We start from the raw sequence: 15,009 nt of genomic DNA, 5'->3' as shown, positions 1-15,009 counted from the left end.
CATCAGGAGTCCAGGGCATTCAGTGTGGGTAATGGGGCACGGACAGTGGACTACTCATATGCCTATTAATGGCCCGGTCACACAGATTACTTTAGGAGTCCCTACACTTTGCCCTTTTTGGAAACAGTCTAAATTAACGCAGAAAGAGATGCAGTCACGAACAAAGAGAGAAGCAAATGAAGTGGCAGAAGAACTAGGATTGGGAAATGAAGATGAATGGCATGAACCCTCATCAGGAGTTAAATTTGGATGGGTATTGGAGTCCTTGTTTGCACCAATTTCTACATATAGAAACCGGGAGATGCTGTACAAATTAGTAGGACAAACTGAGAGGCTAGCCGCAGTTACAAAGAAAGGATTTAGGGATCTAAACTTACAGTTGCAGGCAACGACAAGAATGACAATTCAAAATAGAATGGCATTAGATTTGCTTTTATTAAAAGAACATGGAGTCTGTGGGTACCTCCAAGGAAAGGTTGACCATTGCTGCGTACATATCCCAAATGTCACAGAAGAAGTAGAAAAAGACATAAATCAATTAGAACAAATTGAAACAAAAGTGCATGAAGTCCAGGAGGAAGCTGAACATAACTGGGTAGGAGCACTGTTTAGCTCCCTAGGAATCCAAGTCTCTGGTTGGATATCATCAATTGTACAATATGTAATAATGATTGTATTGATTATTGTGGTATGCATGATTATGTACAGATGTCTTTTAGGAATGATGCCAGAGAAGGAACTCATACTCGACGTGTTATGAGAGCACTGACCCGGAAAGAAGTAATCCTGCCAACTCGAAAAGAAGACTCACCATCCTACTTAGAAACCATAACTTGAAGAATTGAGCATCCTTGCAGAAAATCTGAAGAATGCTCAAAAGGGGGGAGTTGATACCGAAATAATGAGAAAAAGGACTAATGTAGATATAGTAGTAGTCATGCTAAGGCTTAGAAAACTGCAGTTCTCGGACAGGCCCTGGGAACCAGCCCTGGGAATGAGCTGGGGACTGTGGAAACAATAATTAAAGATAATTAAAGAATTTAGTGGAGCATATAAGAACATCTAGAAACTTTCAGGATAAGGCTAAAGTATAATAATAAATAAAGGGTTCTGGTGATGGGAAAACATGCAAGGGGGAATTAAAGGGGGGTAGCCTATAGTTTTGAATAGACAAGCATGCAAAATTTATAACTTTTAGGAATGATATCTACAAGATTTATGTATCTGTATTGTCTTGAAGAATGTGTACCTCTGCACGTGGACTACTTTGTAAAAAGGTATAAAAAACTTGACGAGAAAGGGAACTGTGGGATCCTGACTTTGGACGCTAGTCCGCAGGTTCCCCGGGCCCTGAATAAAGCACCGCATAAACTAATTCTGTTAGTTTGTGTTCTGTTTGGGGCATCGGGCAGCAACATCATTTAGTTTGCAAGCGCTTACATTAAAAGTAATTTGCTGCAGTGCTGGATTGCAGGGTCATGTCTTCTATAAACCACAAGTTGCTTCTCACTGAAATTTCTACAACCACCAGTGATGTCACAGTGCCCAGAGCATCCTTGCAGGACATTGGGGGTCCAAGTGCAATCTGAGGATGCCATAACACCCACACAAGTATCACCTTCAGACACCAGTTATTCTCCTGTGAATGGGCATGGACAAAGTGGGCCAGGGTGCCAACAGCTCTTACAAGATATCCCCATGGCTCCAGCAATGAGATCTGAAATTTTTATGTCCTCAGTCTTGATCCTTAAGGGGTGCGGGCCAGTGCAATGAAGAGTTCAATGGGTTCTGTGTCTCCAGGCTCTAGTGAGATTGCCCCACTTTTCCCCTGGCAGGGGTTTACCCTGTGTCATGCAGCTCTGTGGAATTGGGGGACACTCTCAGGGTGTCTGATGCTTTATGGACCCTTCTAATGATGAGACCAGGGTTGGGCCCTACTTTGTTATGTCAGCAGGGCCTCATCAGAAGGAGAAATTTGCCCCAACTCTGTAAGATCTGCTTCTTCTTGGCCTTCTCCCTCATTCTCGCTAAACCAGACTTTGCTTAAAGCATTAGTCCCAGGTTAACAGAGACAAAAGGAAACACATGACTCAACCAGTTTTTTGTAGAAAAGTTTCAGTCTAACACACTTTTCTGGATACTTCTGGTTGTAACAACCATTCTGTTATTCCTGGACTTTTGGAAATGGAAGGGAATGAGTCCAGTTTAGTTTGAATAAATGAATGATCATTGAACCACAGAAGATTTTGGATTGGAAAGGACCTTAATGACCAGCTAGTTCCATGCCCTCGCATGGACAGGGACACCTTCCACTATGCCAAATTGTTCCAAGCCCCAGCCAGCAGGGCCATGGACACTTCCAGGAATGAGGCAGTCTCAGCTTCTGTGGGCAACCTGTGCTGGGGCTTCAACACCCCCACTGTACCAAATACCTTCCTAATATCCAATCTATACCTACATTCAGTCCAGTTCAAGCTGTTTCACCTTGTCTTAATGTCCTGGTTTAACCCCAGCCAGCAGCCACGCTACCACAGCCACTCCATCACTCCCCAGACACCGGGATCAGGGAGAGAACTGGAAGGATAAAATCTGGAATACTCGTGGGTGGAGATAAAGACAGCTTAACTGGGAAAGCAAAAGCTGTGCACACAAGCAAAGCACATTCAAGGAATTCTTTGCCCATTTCCCATGCACAGAAACGTGCTCAGCACCTCCAGGTGAGCAGGGCCCCATCCCACATAACATGGGAAGACAAAACTCACCACTCCAAATATCCCCTCCTTCTTCCTTCTTCCCCTCACTTTATATTCTTAGCATGATGTCATATGGTCTGGAATATCCCTCTGGTCAGTTAGGGTCAGCTGTCCTGACTGTGTGTCCTCCCAACCTCCCAAGTACCCCCAGCCTCCTGGCAGAAGTACAAAAAGCAGAAATGACCTGGGTTCTGTGAAAGCTCTGCTCAGCAATAACAAAAATATCTCTGTGTTGTCAACTTTCTGTATAACAGAACTCCAAAAACACAGCCTCACACCTGCCAGTGTCAAGAAAATTAACTCTGAATCCAGCAGATCTAACAAGTCCATACCCTTGTCCAAAGTCTCGCTGCAGCTCTCCTGGAGGCTCCTAAAGTCCTGGCAGGTGCTCTGAGGTATCCCCAGAGCCTTCTCCTTCCCAGACGGCTGGGATGAAGCTGTTACAAAGCCATGGCCATCAGGTAAGAGAGTATTTGTTGCCTGGCCATAGGAATGATGTTATGTGAGGCTGCAGAAGAGCAGCCTGTGACTATCTGAGTGTACTCAGAGACAGGCCAGTCCATCTCATGTCACCAGAGATGTAGTGTTGGGAACAGAAACACATGTAGGTGCTGGAGCAGCAGCAGCAGCAGCAGCAGCTGGTGGCATTGATGAAATGATCAAGGAAGTTACCAGACCGTGTTAACTGATCGTGACATACCATGCTGCAAGTCAGCAAATTTCAGAGAAATTCTGAGGAAACTATTACAAGCAACTGTCAACCTATTTCATGGTGGGTATTAACCAAGCCCCCTAAATAAAATTTAAAAAAAACAAAAAAAACTTCTCATTTCTGTGGAGTTTCCTTTTTATAAGAAGGGGCCAATCTATGAGTGGGTATATATTGCAGTGGCACTCCTGAGGATTCAAACAGTTCTTTCTCCAGGGAGAAGACTGAAGGAACGGTTCAGCTGCCTGTTCTGAGACTCTGCTTCAAGGTAAGCTCCTACTCCTTCCTCACCATTCATTAAAATATACAAAGGTTTTCCTGAGCTTTGCAAAAAAAAAAATATCTATAGAAAAAGCCTAGGCTGGAGTTGCTGAACTCCAAGGACCAATCAGAGCTGATCCATGCACTGAATGTTGCAGCACTTTAGTATTCTCTGTCAATCAGGAGCGCAAGGAGAGAAGGAGGGATTTGGGAAAGAAACTCAAGCCAGCTAACCTGAAAATGAATATGCAAGTGTTGAATAAGAAAGAGGGTTAGTTTGTTGAGCAGCAGAACTCCACCCATGACCTTGCATGAGGCCTTTGGACAAACACAGATGACCGTAGTGGAAAATTCACTCTAGGTCCTGTTTGGGAAATCCAACAACTCTGTCTACTTGGAAATCATATAAAAGCAGCCAATCTGAGATTGCAGCAGAGGCATTTGAGAATCCTCTACCACTTTGGGGCTGCAATCAGAATTCTGAGCTGCTCTTTGTCATTGAAAGTTTTTATCTATGTATATATTAAGTTAGATTTGAAGTTAGTTAGATAAATTTTAATCTCATTGTGTGGGTAACCCTAAAGGACTTCTCAGTCACTTCTCAGCTTGATTTGGGCAAATAGGGCCGTGATCTGCAGAATACTGTAAGAAGTCACTGCCTGTGGGTCATGTTCTCAGTTTCTGGCTCACGGTTCACCACGTTCCTGGTGCAGGGGTTGAAAAGAGAAATAGGACAAGATATCTTGGGTCAGAGTAGGTCTGTGTGTAGCTCAACATCCTGAATGCAATAGAAATGGAGAGATGAGGGTCAGAGAGAAGAATAAGAAAAGAGCAAATGTGCAAGGTGACTTGTCAAGCCTTCAGCAGCCCTCAGCTCAGACCCTTCCCAGCCAAAGGTGGGCTTTGTGCTTTAGAGGCTGTGGCAGCTTTCTCTCCCTGGAGCCCTTCAACCTGCCTGTCCTACCTGCCTTATTCCAAATCCTGATGATAAGAAATTACTCCACTGAGTGTCTGGCCATGCAAATGGAAGCATCCCTGCCATCCCAAACCTGTGCTGCCTCTGAAAGGACACAAAGCCCCTTGCTTGGTTGCCAGCATCCCAGGGAGATTTTCAGCAGTTTTCTCATAAAGGAATGATCTTACTGACTGCTGAGAATCACATCAGTACTGAGAAAGACAAAATGGGACAGCTGGCTGTGTGAGAAATTCCTGCAATGGTGCCTTTGACTGTACAGGAAAATCCATCATCACAGCTGAAGATGGCCATCAGCAGGAATCCCAAGCACCCACAGGAAGAGCTGCCCCCCTCCCCTCAGTGCTTGCATTGCAGCAGCCATTGTGCTGATAAGACAGAGGTGTTATCCCTCGTGCTTGCTGCTACCATCTGCTTGGCCTCTTCATTTTCTCTCTCCACGTGTCTGCAAGTTCAGAGTCTGGGGTTGGATAATGTGGAAATGCAGGGTGAGCAGCAGGACACCCCTTGCCCAAAGTCAGCTGAGAGGCAGGACCCCAAGTGCATCATTTGGGTTCAGGATTGGGTGTGACAGGAGGAGCTGTGTCTGTGTGAACCTGGATGGGGCCAGAGACATGTAGGAAGTGCAGCAGTGCTGTTCTTTCCCTGCCCAATGCCCCATGAGATTCAAGCCCAGCTCAGCATTGCAGGGGGCTGAGCAGAGTCCATGCCCAGCTGCAGGTGTCTGCTGTGGGGAGGTGCTCAGAGCAGGAGGGAGGTGGGAAAAGGTGACCTTGTCCAAGGGCTGTGCCTCACTTGCAAGATAACTTTGCAGTGAGAGATGATTACACTCGTGGTGGGTTTGGCTCCTTCTTCACCCAGGCTGACTTCTCCCACTGCTGCCTCCTCCTCTGGGCACCTAAACCCTGGTTTTGGTTTCACCCTTATTGCCCTCATGTTTTTTCCATCTCCAGGAGGACAGAAATTACTCCTTTCCTGGTCTCTCATAATCCCCTCCTCTGCCAGCTCTGTCCCCCTGCACAAAAAGCCTCCAGGCCATGCCCAGCTCTCTCCCAGCTGAGTGTCCCTCTTCATTTGCCTTGCAGGGGAGCAAGAGCCCTTCACTGAAATCCTCCCACGATGCTGGGGCTGCTGCTGCTGCAGGTGTTGGTGAGCTGCCTCTGGCTGGGACACAGCGAGGTGGTGACGTCCTTTAAAACTTCGTGTACTCAGTTTTTTTATGCGCAGACTCCCCCTCTTGTTGATATGCATCTACAGAACGCAGCCAGCATCTGCCAGGTCTATGCAAACAAATATCGCTTTGCCACCCTGTATGACAGAAACAGGAGAATTCCAGTGTACTCTGCTTATAAATACCAGCCTGGAAATGGCAGCAGATCTGACTCGTGGTTTGTTGAGCCCCAGGTGAGTGTCTCTCTTACAGCACATCACCCTCCACTCACTCAGAGATGAGCTGCAGCATTTAAATTACCACTTCTATTTCCTACCACCCCACTACACACATGCAAATGGACACACTCCGGATGGGAATTTTTTCCTTTTACCTTCAAACACCTGCACCACATGGTTCCTCTGATGCATCTCAGCCATCAGCAGGAGGATGAGATGAATCATATCCCAGAGGTGCCCAGTTTTCTGCCTTGACCTCACAGAAACAGCAAATCAAATTAATTTGCATTACATTACACAGTGAAATGATTCTCCTCCCTCTGCCCTGCTGTGGTGGGGGACCAAGTGATGGGGAAAAGGCACCCCAGGGAGGCTAAACTTGAGGGACCAACTGTCCTGCTGGGATCTGCTCCCCACATTGCCCTGAGCTGTTCTGCAGCCCTAACAGAGCTCATCTGCCCCCAGTGAAGAGTCAAACAGGCTTGGTGGGGGGTGTGAGAGAAGCGAGGGGAAACTCAGAAGGGGGTGAGATGGCCCAGGGACAAAGCTTTGGGGGAAAAGGCACTGGAGATGAGAGGGTCAGCTTAACTGTGGAGAGATTTCTGGAGTGATGTTTCAGGCAGTGAAAAGTGAGGAGCATCAGTGTGACTCCAGTCAGAAGGGTGTGATCTCCATGCATGGGCAGTGACCCCTGAGCACCCCTGAGCACCCCTGAGCACCCCTGAGCACCTTTGGCTCAGGCTTGGTCCAGAAGGATCCAGCAGACAGACAGAACTCCAAAGCTATGGAGCCCTGACAAATTTCCTTCAGACCTCTAGGAACACAGGCCAGGCCAATTACGATACAGAAGAATAGGACATTCACGACCTTTCCATGGGTACAGGAGGGGAAGAATTTTGGGTGAAAATGTGGAAGATCATAATGTCCTGTATGGCGGTGGCGGAGCGGCGGCGCGGCACCGGCGGGAAGGTCCCAATGGGCGCGGGACGCGCGCGAGTGCCGCGACCTTCCAGAGGAGCGTCTTTAGAGAGATGTCCTGGTGGCAACAGGCACGGTCCCCCTCTCGGGAGGAAAGTGATTTCAGCTCTCTCGTGAGAGCCCCGATTCGGCCGACGGTGGAGGGAGGGACGGGAGCCACGTGGGGTGATCCAAGGCGGAGTTTATTCCGTCTCAAAGGGTCCAGGGACGAAATAGCTTAAAGAGGCAGAGGGCGCAGGGTTGATATTGGAGAGCCAGGGGTCGGGGTAGAACAACTAACAAATCATCTGAGGCCACAGGGGCGGTGCAAAGGGGGAAGGACCAATACGTTACAAACAGTTTGCATGAAACAGGGAGGCATGCCAGGGGAAACCTTATAACCATTATGAGGGAGATTGTATAAGGGCATTCCCTCCATGGGAGAGAGGCAGACTTTGTGTCTGTGGGGCTTTCAGACTCCACAGTCCAGTTCCAGAGGAAGGCTAAATATGCTTCCCCACAGATGAACAACAACTTGTTGAAGTTATGAAAAAAATGATTTGCACTTCTTACTCATGTGAACATGAGCAATTAATCTGCTCTTGCACCACTGCAGCCTCCACATTAGCAAGGCATAAAAACTTCTGCCATTTTGTAGAATCATAGAGTGGTTTGTGTTGGAAGAAGCCTTAAAGAGGATCTCAATCCAAACCCCCTGCATGGCCCAGGCCACTTGCCACCAGGCCAGCATGCTCCAAACTCATCACTGGCCTTATCTTCCTACACAATAGACACAGGTTACCTGGAAAATCTTTGATTTTGTTAACTTTCTCCAGAGGCCTTTTTGGAGTACTACCAGTTTCCCCAGGACTCTTTTGGGATTAAAGGCCCCTCAGAGGCTGATCATCTGTTAATTTTTTTGTGTGATGCTGCAGAAAATGCTCCCTGGCCCAGATCAGCTCTCAGACACATTCTTAGCACTGCTTTAACAGATTCCATTTATATTAAGATCTTCTTGCTTACTGAGAAAATATGTTCATCCTTGAAGAAACTGCAGCCCTCCCAGGGAATCCTCAGCTCCAGGACTGATTTCCTGTCACATCTGCCTGGGTATGGGGTTAGTGGAGGCAACCTCTGGTATTCCAGGACTGGGGTACACCTGTAGCAACCACACATAAAATCACAGAATCACAGAGTGGTATGAGTGGATCGATGGAGAGCCCTGGGAAGATTTGGGTTGAGGAGACAGGAGGAAAGAGAAGCAGATTTGTCAGGGAAGGTGTCTCACCAAAGTCATCTTTCAATCCTAGAAGAGGGAAATGCTCCTTGTTTCATGCATCCATCCATGCTCCCAGCACAGGCTGCAGGCTGGATCTCAAAGGTCACAAGTGAAAATGAGAGCAGTCACATTCTGAGCTGCTTTCTTTTTAATGCTTTTGTGTTCATGCAGGAGGGGCATGTCTATGATTTCTCTCTGATTCATCTATTTTCCTGCATTGAGATGACAAAAAATGGGGTTCTGACAATCAGAGATGTTTGCTCCAGGGTAATCTGTTTCATTCCATGCATCCTCAGTACTGACACCTTTTCCTCTTCTTACCATTTCAAGCTGGTCAACAAAGATTATCGCAAGGATATGCAGACAGAAGATTCCATCATACGACAGTACAATACCAGTGCAAACGAAATTGGCAAGAATCAGGCTATTGACAATGACTACATGAACCTAACGAATCTGGACCGTGGTCACTTGTGTCCCAGTAGTCACCAAATTGACGACGACAGCAGGACAGCAACTTTCACCCTCACCAACATAGTGCCACAGGACAGAACACTGAACCAGCGTGCCTGGAGAGAGTACGAGGAAGGAATGATGCAGAAGAGCAGGGGCTGTACAACCACATATGTTATCACGGGTGCTGTACATGGGGACACCAACATCCCCAGTGGGAGGGTTAATATACCCAGCCACATCTGGTCAGCTGCCTGCTGTGTGAAGGGCAAAAAGCCCTTGAGATCTTGGGGGGCCATTGCTAAGAACAATGAGAACGTTGTGCAGAACCTAACTCTAGTGAGGCTGGAGAAATGGCTGGAAAAACTCTATAATGGAGGGGTTATTCTGTTCAACAATTCCTGTACCTAGGAATAAGCCTCACATCCTTGATGGAAAAGGCTCAGGAGCTTTCCCCACCTGTCACAGAATCACAAATTCACAGAATGGGTTGGTTTTGATGGGATATTAAGGCCTTCAAGATCATCTCATTTTTAACCTGCCTGCCAAGAGCAGGGAAACCTTCCACAACCTAGGCTGTTGCAAGCCCTCAGCAGCCTGGCCTTGAACGCTTCCAGGGATGGGGCAGTCAAAACAGCTCTCCTGCCCTCCATCAGTGTGAAACCATTCCCTCTTGTCCTGTCACTCCATACCCTTGTCCAAAGACCCTCTCCAGCCCTCTTAGACATCCTGGAGGTACTGGACTCTCTGGAGTCTTCTCCAGGCTCAACATCCCCAGCTCTCTCACCCTCTCTCCAGAGCAGACGTGCTCCAGCCATCAGAGCACCTTCATGGCCTGCACTGGACTCCACTCCAGCAGCTTTGTATCCTTCTTGTGCTGTGGGCCCCACAGCTGGAGGCAGCACTGCAGCTGGGCTCTCACCACAGCAGAGCAGAGGGGGACAAATGTCCTGTGCAGCTTCTGTGCTGCTTCCTTGTCTGCTGTGTTTCCAGCTCTGTCCCTCAGGGCACCTCCTCCTCTGCCCAAAGGCACAAAGACGTGGGCACAGCCTCCAGCTGCTTTGCTTTGCTGCCCATCTCAGGAGAGAGCTCTCAGGGACGAGTCCTCTCCTCCTTAGCTGTCCCCGACAGTGTGCAGCTGACTTGTCCCTCACCTCCTTAGCAAGGCTGTGGGACCAGGGCACCTCAGGCTGCCCAGACATCTTGTCTGCACATCTCCATGTCTGCAGATCCCCAAACCCCAACAAGGATTCTGGACAACCTGCTCTAGCTCCTCCTGCTTGAGCCTGGAGTGTGGACTAGAAGATCTTGAGAAGTCCCTCCAAAACCCAACAATTCAGTGATTCTGTGATCCTGGGACATGCTTTTGTTTGCTTGCTTTTGAAACTGCACCTTGAGAGCTGCACCTGTTGTATCAGACAGGCAGGCTTTGGCATCAGATACATAGAAAGCTTAGAGCAGCCTAAGATAAATTCCTGTGATGTACTCCTTGCAAACCTTCATTCTCTGCTCTGCTTCTGAAGCTTTTCTGCAACTTTATGGGAAATTGATTAGGGGAAATGTATTCTATGGTTGTAAAAATCAATGTGTGCCACATCATTTAGTTTCTAAGCACTTACAATAAAAGTAATTTGCTGCAGTGCTGGATTGCAGGGTCATGTCTTATAAAAACCACAAGTTGCTTCTCACTGAAATTTCTACAACCACCAGTGATGTCACAGTGCCCAGAGCATCCTTGCAGGACATTGGGGGTCCAAGAGCAATCTGAGGATGCCATAACACCCACACAATTGTCAGCATCAGACACCAGTTACTTCTCCTTTGTAGACACCTGTGTTGTAACTCTGGGGACTCCCTCTGACCTGCTCACCCACCTCTGCTAATGGCTGGGACGTGAGACAACACTCATCCTCACCATTGCTCCTCCCATGCCCACTGTCTCCAATTTCCAGGCTCTGGAACTTTGGCTGCTTGACCACCGTGGTTTTACACTTTTACACTGGCCAAACAACAGGCACCCAGTAAAGCTGCCCACTCACCCTCCCCTGCTAGAGATGAACAGAGGAGAGAAAAAAAAAGAATGAAGGGTTCATGGGCTGAGATAAGGACTGCCTCCAAGGGCAAAAGAGGCTCAATTGACAGGTAGAAAGTGAATTAATTTCTAAGAAGAGCAGAGGAGGATACAGAGAAGTAAAACAGCCCTTAAAAACCCCTTTGCTTCCCCCAACCCTTCTCTCCTTCCCACCAACAGCATAGGGAGACAGAGTGTGAAGTGTTTGGTCAGTCCAGTACCCAAGGTTTTCTCCCAGTGCTCCGGGAGAGGAGTCCCTCCCCTGCTGCACCGTTGGGTCCCTCCCAAGGGAGACAGTTCTTGAACTTCTCCAGCGTGCCTCCACTCTCACAAGTAGCAGTCCAACCAAAACTGCTGCAAAGTGGGTTCCTCCCAAAGGCACAGAGACCTCCCAAAACTGCTGTGCCATGGGTTATTCTTCCATAGGGTGCAGTCCTTCAAGGACAGGCTGCTCCAGCCTGGGAGCAGGGGACTCCTCCCTTCACTGTGTCTCCCTCTGGATCACAGCCTCCTCCAGTCATCCAACCAGGCTGGTGTGAGCCCCAACCTATGGGCTGTGGGTGGAGTTGTTCATCCCCTGTGGATCCATGGCCTGCAGGGGCACGGCTGCCTCTCTATGGTCTCACCATGGCCTGCAGAAGAATCTTGGTTCCAGTGCTTGGAAGGACTCCTCACCCTCCTTCTTGCCTGACCTGAGTGTCTCCATGTTGTTTCCCTCACATCTTCTCACCTCCTCTTCTTCTCTGGCTGGAATTAAAACAACACACCTGACTTGCTTTGATTTTCTTCTTATATATGTTCTCGCAGAGGCATTACCAATATTTCTCATCGGCCCAGATTTGGCCAGCAGCATGTCCATCTCCAGAGCCATCGGGGACTGGATCTGCCAGACATGGTGGAAGCTTCCAGCAGATTCTCACAGAAGCCACTTCTGTGGCCCTCTGCTACCAAAAACCAGGCTGTGCATAACCAACACCCCAAAACCTTAAGTGCCACATCGATCAACTTCCCTGGCTCTTCCCAGGACATCTATCCCTGGCAGTAATCAGAAATGCCCTGCCATCCACAGCAAGCTTGTGAAATACAAGGGAAGCCCAATAGAGAAAAGGATTGGCTTGGATTCTGCGTTATTTCATGTGTGAGGAGTGTTGCTTTCCATCTGTTCTAATCAGTGCTGGGGGACTGGGGAGGTCCCAGATGCCTGGAGTTTGGTCACTGTGACACCCATGCACAAGAAGGGCTGGAAGGAGAATCTGGGCAACTACAGGTGTGTCCACCTGACCTCGCTTCCCACAAGGCTTATGGAGCAGCTTGTCCTGAGTGTGATCACACAGCCCATACAGGATAACCAAGGCATCAGTCCCAGCCAGCAGGGCTTTAGGAAAGGCACGTCCTGCCCAGTGAACCTGATCTCCTTTGATGAGCAGATCACTGACTGGCCCAGAGCATGAGGGGGAGGCTGTGGAAGTGTCTACCTGGACTTCAACCAAGTGTCTACCTGGACATTCTCCCACGGCATTCTGCTGCAAAAGCCATCAGCCCACGGCTTGGAGAGGTGCTCTCTTGGCTGGGCCAGGAACTGTCTGGATGTCCAGGCCCAGAGAGTGTTGGTGACCAGTGCCACATGCAGCTGGCGTGTGGCCACAAGCGGTATCCCCCAGGGATCCGTGTGGGGCCCAGTCCCGTTTGCTCTCTTTACTGATGATCTGGGTGAGGGCACCCAGTGAAGCCTCACTAAGATCATGGATGATGATACCAAGTTTGGAGGGAGACTCAGCTGCTGGAGGGCAGGAAGGCTCTGCAGAGGGCTCTGCACAGGCTGGATCCGTGGCCAAGGCCACCTCTGCAGGCAGGGCAGAGAAAGGCCATGAAGCTGGTGAAGGCCCTGCAGGGTCAGGCCTGTGAGGAGCAGCTGAGGCAGCTGGGGCTGTCTAGCCCAGAAGAGGGGGATGCCCTGAGAGATCATTTCTCTCTACAGCTGCCTGAAAATGGGGTGTAGCCAGTACAAAGAGGATCAGCATTTTCTCCAAGGCAATCAGCAGGACAATAAGTGGACAAGGCCTCAATGTGCACCAAGGGAGATTGTGGTGGGACATCAGGAGGAATTTCTTCACATAAAGGGTGATTCAACACTGGAATGGAGTGCCTGAGGATGTGATGGAATCCCAATCCCCGTAGACTGGGTGTGGCACTCAGTGCCATGGTCCAGTTGACCGGGGGTAATTGGTCCAAAGTTGGACTCCATGATCTCAGAGGCCTTTTCCAACAGAAATGATTCTGTGCTTCTCACAGCAGCCCAGCACGGAGATGAGCAGAGGGCTGCCCCAGCTGCACAAGCATGCTGCCAGGCACCTGTCATCTGGGATTGCCTCTGTTTTCTGCTGAGCCTGCTGTGAATGGGGAATAGGGATAGAGCCCTTTGCTGAGCCCAGAGCTGGTCCATGCCCACGGTGCAGTGGGAAGCATCTCTGCTCCCTGGGAAGGTGCAGCTGCACTGACATGGGAGGGTAATTTTGCAGTTTGCTCAGTGTCTGTCCATCTTTGGGAACAGCTCTGGGCCCCACTGTGTGACAGGGATTTTAGCCACAATGGAAAAATTATTTTTGCAGGGAGCTGTGAGGAAACCTAAAGGCACTTCACTGCAAAGTGGGTTGGATCATGCACCTTTTTTGATCCTTTTCCAGTAACACCAAGAGTTCCCATTCTGTGGACCGAACATGTTGCCATGTGCTGTCCCAAAAGAGAAGGAAACAAGAGAATCAAGACAGTGGCATCTTCTGGCCTCTGCTTGAGAGAACAGCTGGGCAAAGTTCCTTTGGTCCATCCAGGAGCAAAACTTTCCTGTTAGGCAACTTTTATGAGGTTACATTGTAAATTTATACCTCAGATTTCTGAGGAACTACTTATCTGTTGTGTATCTGAGTGGGTTTCTGTTACACCTTCTGCATTGAGGTTCTCACTTGCTCTACCTGGGAAAAAAGTCCCTTGCTGTTGGGCAACAGCACTTTGGCACAGGAATATCAGCCAAGGACTGCTGAGGGTCAGGTGAGGAGGTGTTCAGGAATGCTGCTGCCCAAGCACTGTGCCCCACAGTAGAAGATGCTACAGCGAACATTGATACCCTGGCAGTGGTTTTGGGTAATACAAATTGGGTTTGCACCATCACCCAGGGCAGCCAGCCCCACACAGTGCTGCAGGCTCTGCTTGATATGTGTGGAAGATTAACTTGTGAAGCTCTGTCACATCAGGAGTGTTGGAAACTCTGGGCTACTGATTACCATGAAGAAGGAAACACCTCTTGACAGACCATGTCCTTAAAAGAATTACTGACACAATATACCCGTCAGGATTCTGGATTTGGAGCAGCTCTCTGCATGCTCAGACAGCAGAATGGACCAGTTAAATCTGACCTTCTGCAGCTGCAGATTTTCAGTTATACCATTGAAATCTAAAAATAAAATTCTTCTATTTCTTGTCTTTAGGAATGTATAAGTGAGGAGAAAATGGATTTGGTGTAAGCTTAGAAAATCCACAATAATACTCATTCAAGATTTTGAAGTGTTTTACCATTAGGAAGTAAAACATACAGATGTCTCACAGGAAAAATGAAGCAGGAAAATTCAAAGCAGCTTGGCCAAGTCTCTGCCTGAACAGAGAAGCACAAACAGCACACAGACCTCCAGGGTCCATCTCTGTGTCCTAATATCCTTACATTTTAAAAAACGTACTTCTCATTTTGTACTGTAGTTTTCCACACAGTTTTAAGTGCTAATTCTAAACTCCATGGATGATTTTTTTCTGATGTGGTGTCATTTAACTCATTATTCCCTCGTCTGTACACCCATGATAGAAAAGGATTTAGTACTTCAGAATGACAAAATGTGAAGAAAAATCCTAAATTTTACTCATAAGGCAAATTCTCCTTCTTATGGGCACAGTGAACACAAGTTTGAACCAGCACGCATTCCTCCTCTTTGAAGGAGATAAAACACCGTGTGGAAAGTGCAAGGCTGCTAAATGCATATGTTTAAGATGTTGTGATTTCCTGCATTAATATGTTGCATAATGTGTTTTGTCTATTTTCTGTTCATCTGGTAGATTTCACTGCAGGCAGATTTGAAACAAGTATCCAAACAGCTGACAGACACATCACAGAATCCTGAA

At 48.2% G+C, this 15,009-nt stretch overlaps 1 protein-coding gene across 1 annotated transcript; it reads left to right on the top strand.

Annotated features, from left to right (window-relative positions):
* Positions 1–3,612: 3,612 nt before the first annotated feature.
* On the top strand, positions 3,613–10,372 carry LOC106864233 (endonuclease domain-containing 1 protein-like). Its single transcript, XM_088166151.1, has 3 exons — positions 3,613–3,730; positions 5,782–6,100; positions 8,652–10,372. The coding sequence occupies exons 2-3, from the start codon at positions 5,816–5,818 to the stop codon at positions 9,183–9,185; spliced, it is 819 nt and encodes a 272-aa protein (XP_088022277.1). The 5' UTR covers positions 3,613–3,730; positions 5,782–5,815; the 3' UTR covers positions 9,186–10,372.
* The last annotated feature ends 4,637 nt before the right edge of the window (positions 10,373–15,009 follow it).

Source organism: Sturnus vulgaris, chromosome 5 (assembly GCF_052056855.1).
Source record: "Sturnus vulgaris isolate bStuVul1 chromosome 5, bStuVul1.hap1, whole genome shotgun sequence".
NCBI classification, from domain to species: Eukaryota; Metazoa; Chordata; class Aves; order Passeriformes; family Sturnidae; genus Sturnus; species Sturnus vulgaris.
The sequence above is the reverse complement of the archived record's forward strand: the minus strand, read 5'-3'. Positions and strand labels throughout refer to the sequence as shown.

Bases quoted from the DNA above. Each gene is read 5' to 3' on its own strand.
- LOC106864233 (XM_088166151.1), top strand. From the start codon at position 5,816: ATGCTGGGGCTGCTGCTGCTGCAGGTGTTGGTGAGCTGCCTCTGGCTG. The intron at 6,101-8,651 runs GTGAGTGTCTCT...TACCATTTCAAG, and splicing joins CGTGGTTTGTTGAGCCCCAG to CTGGTCAACAAAGATTATCG.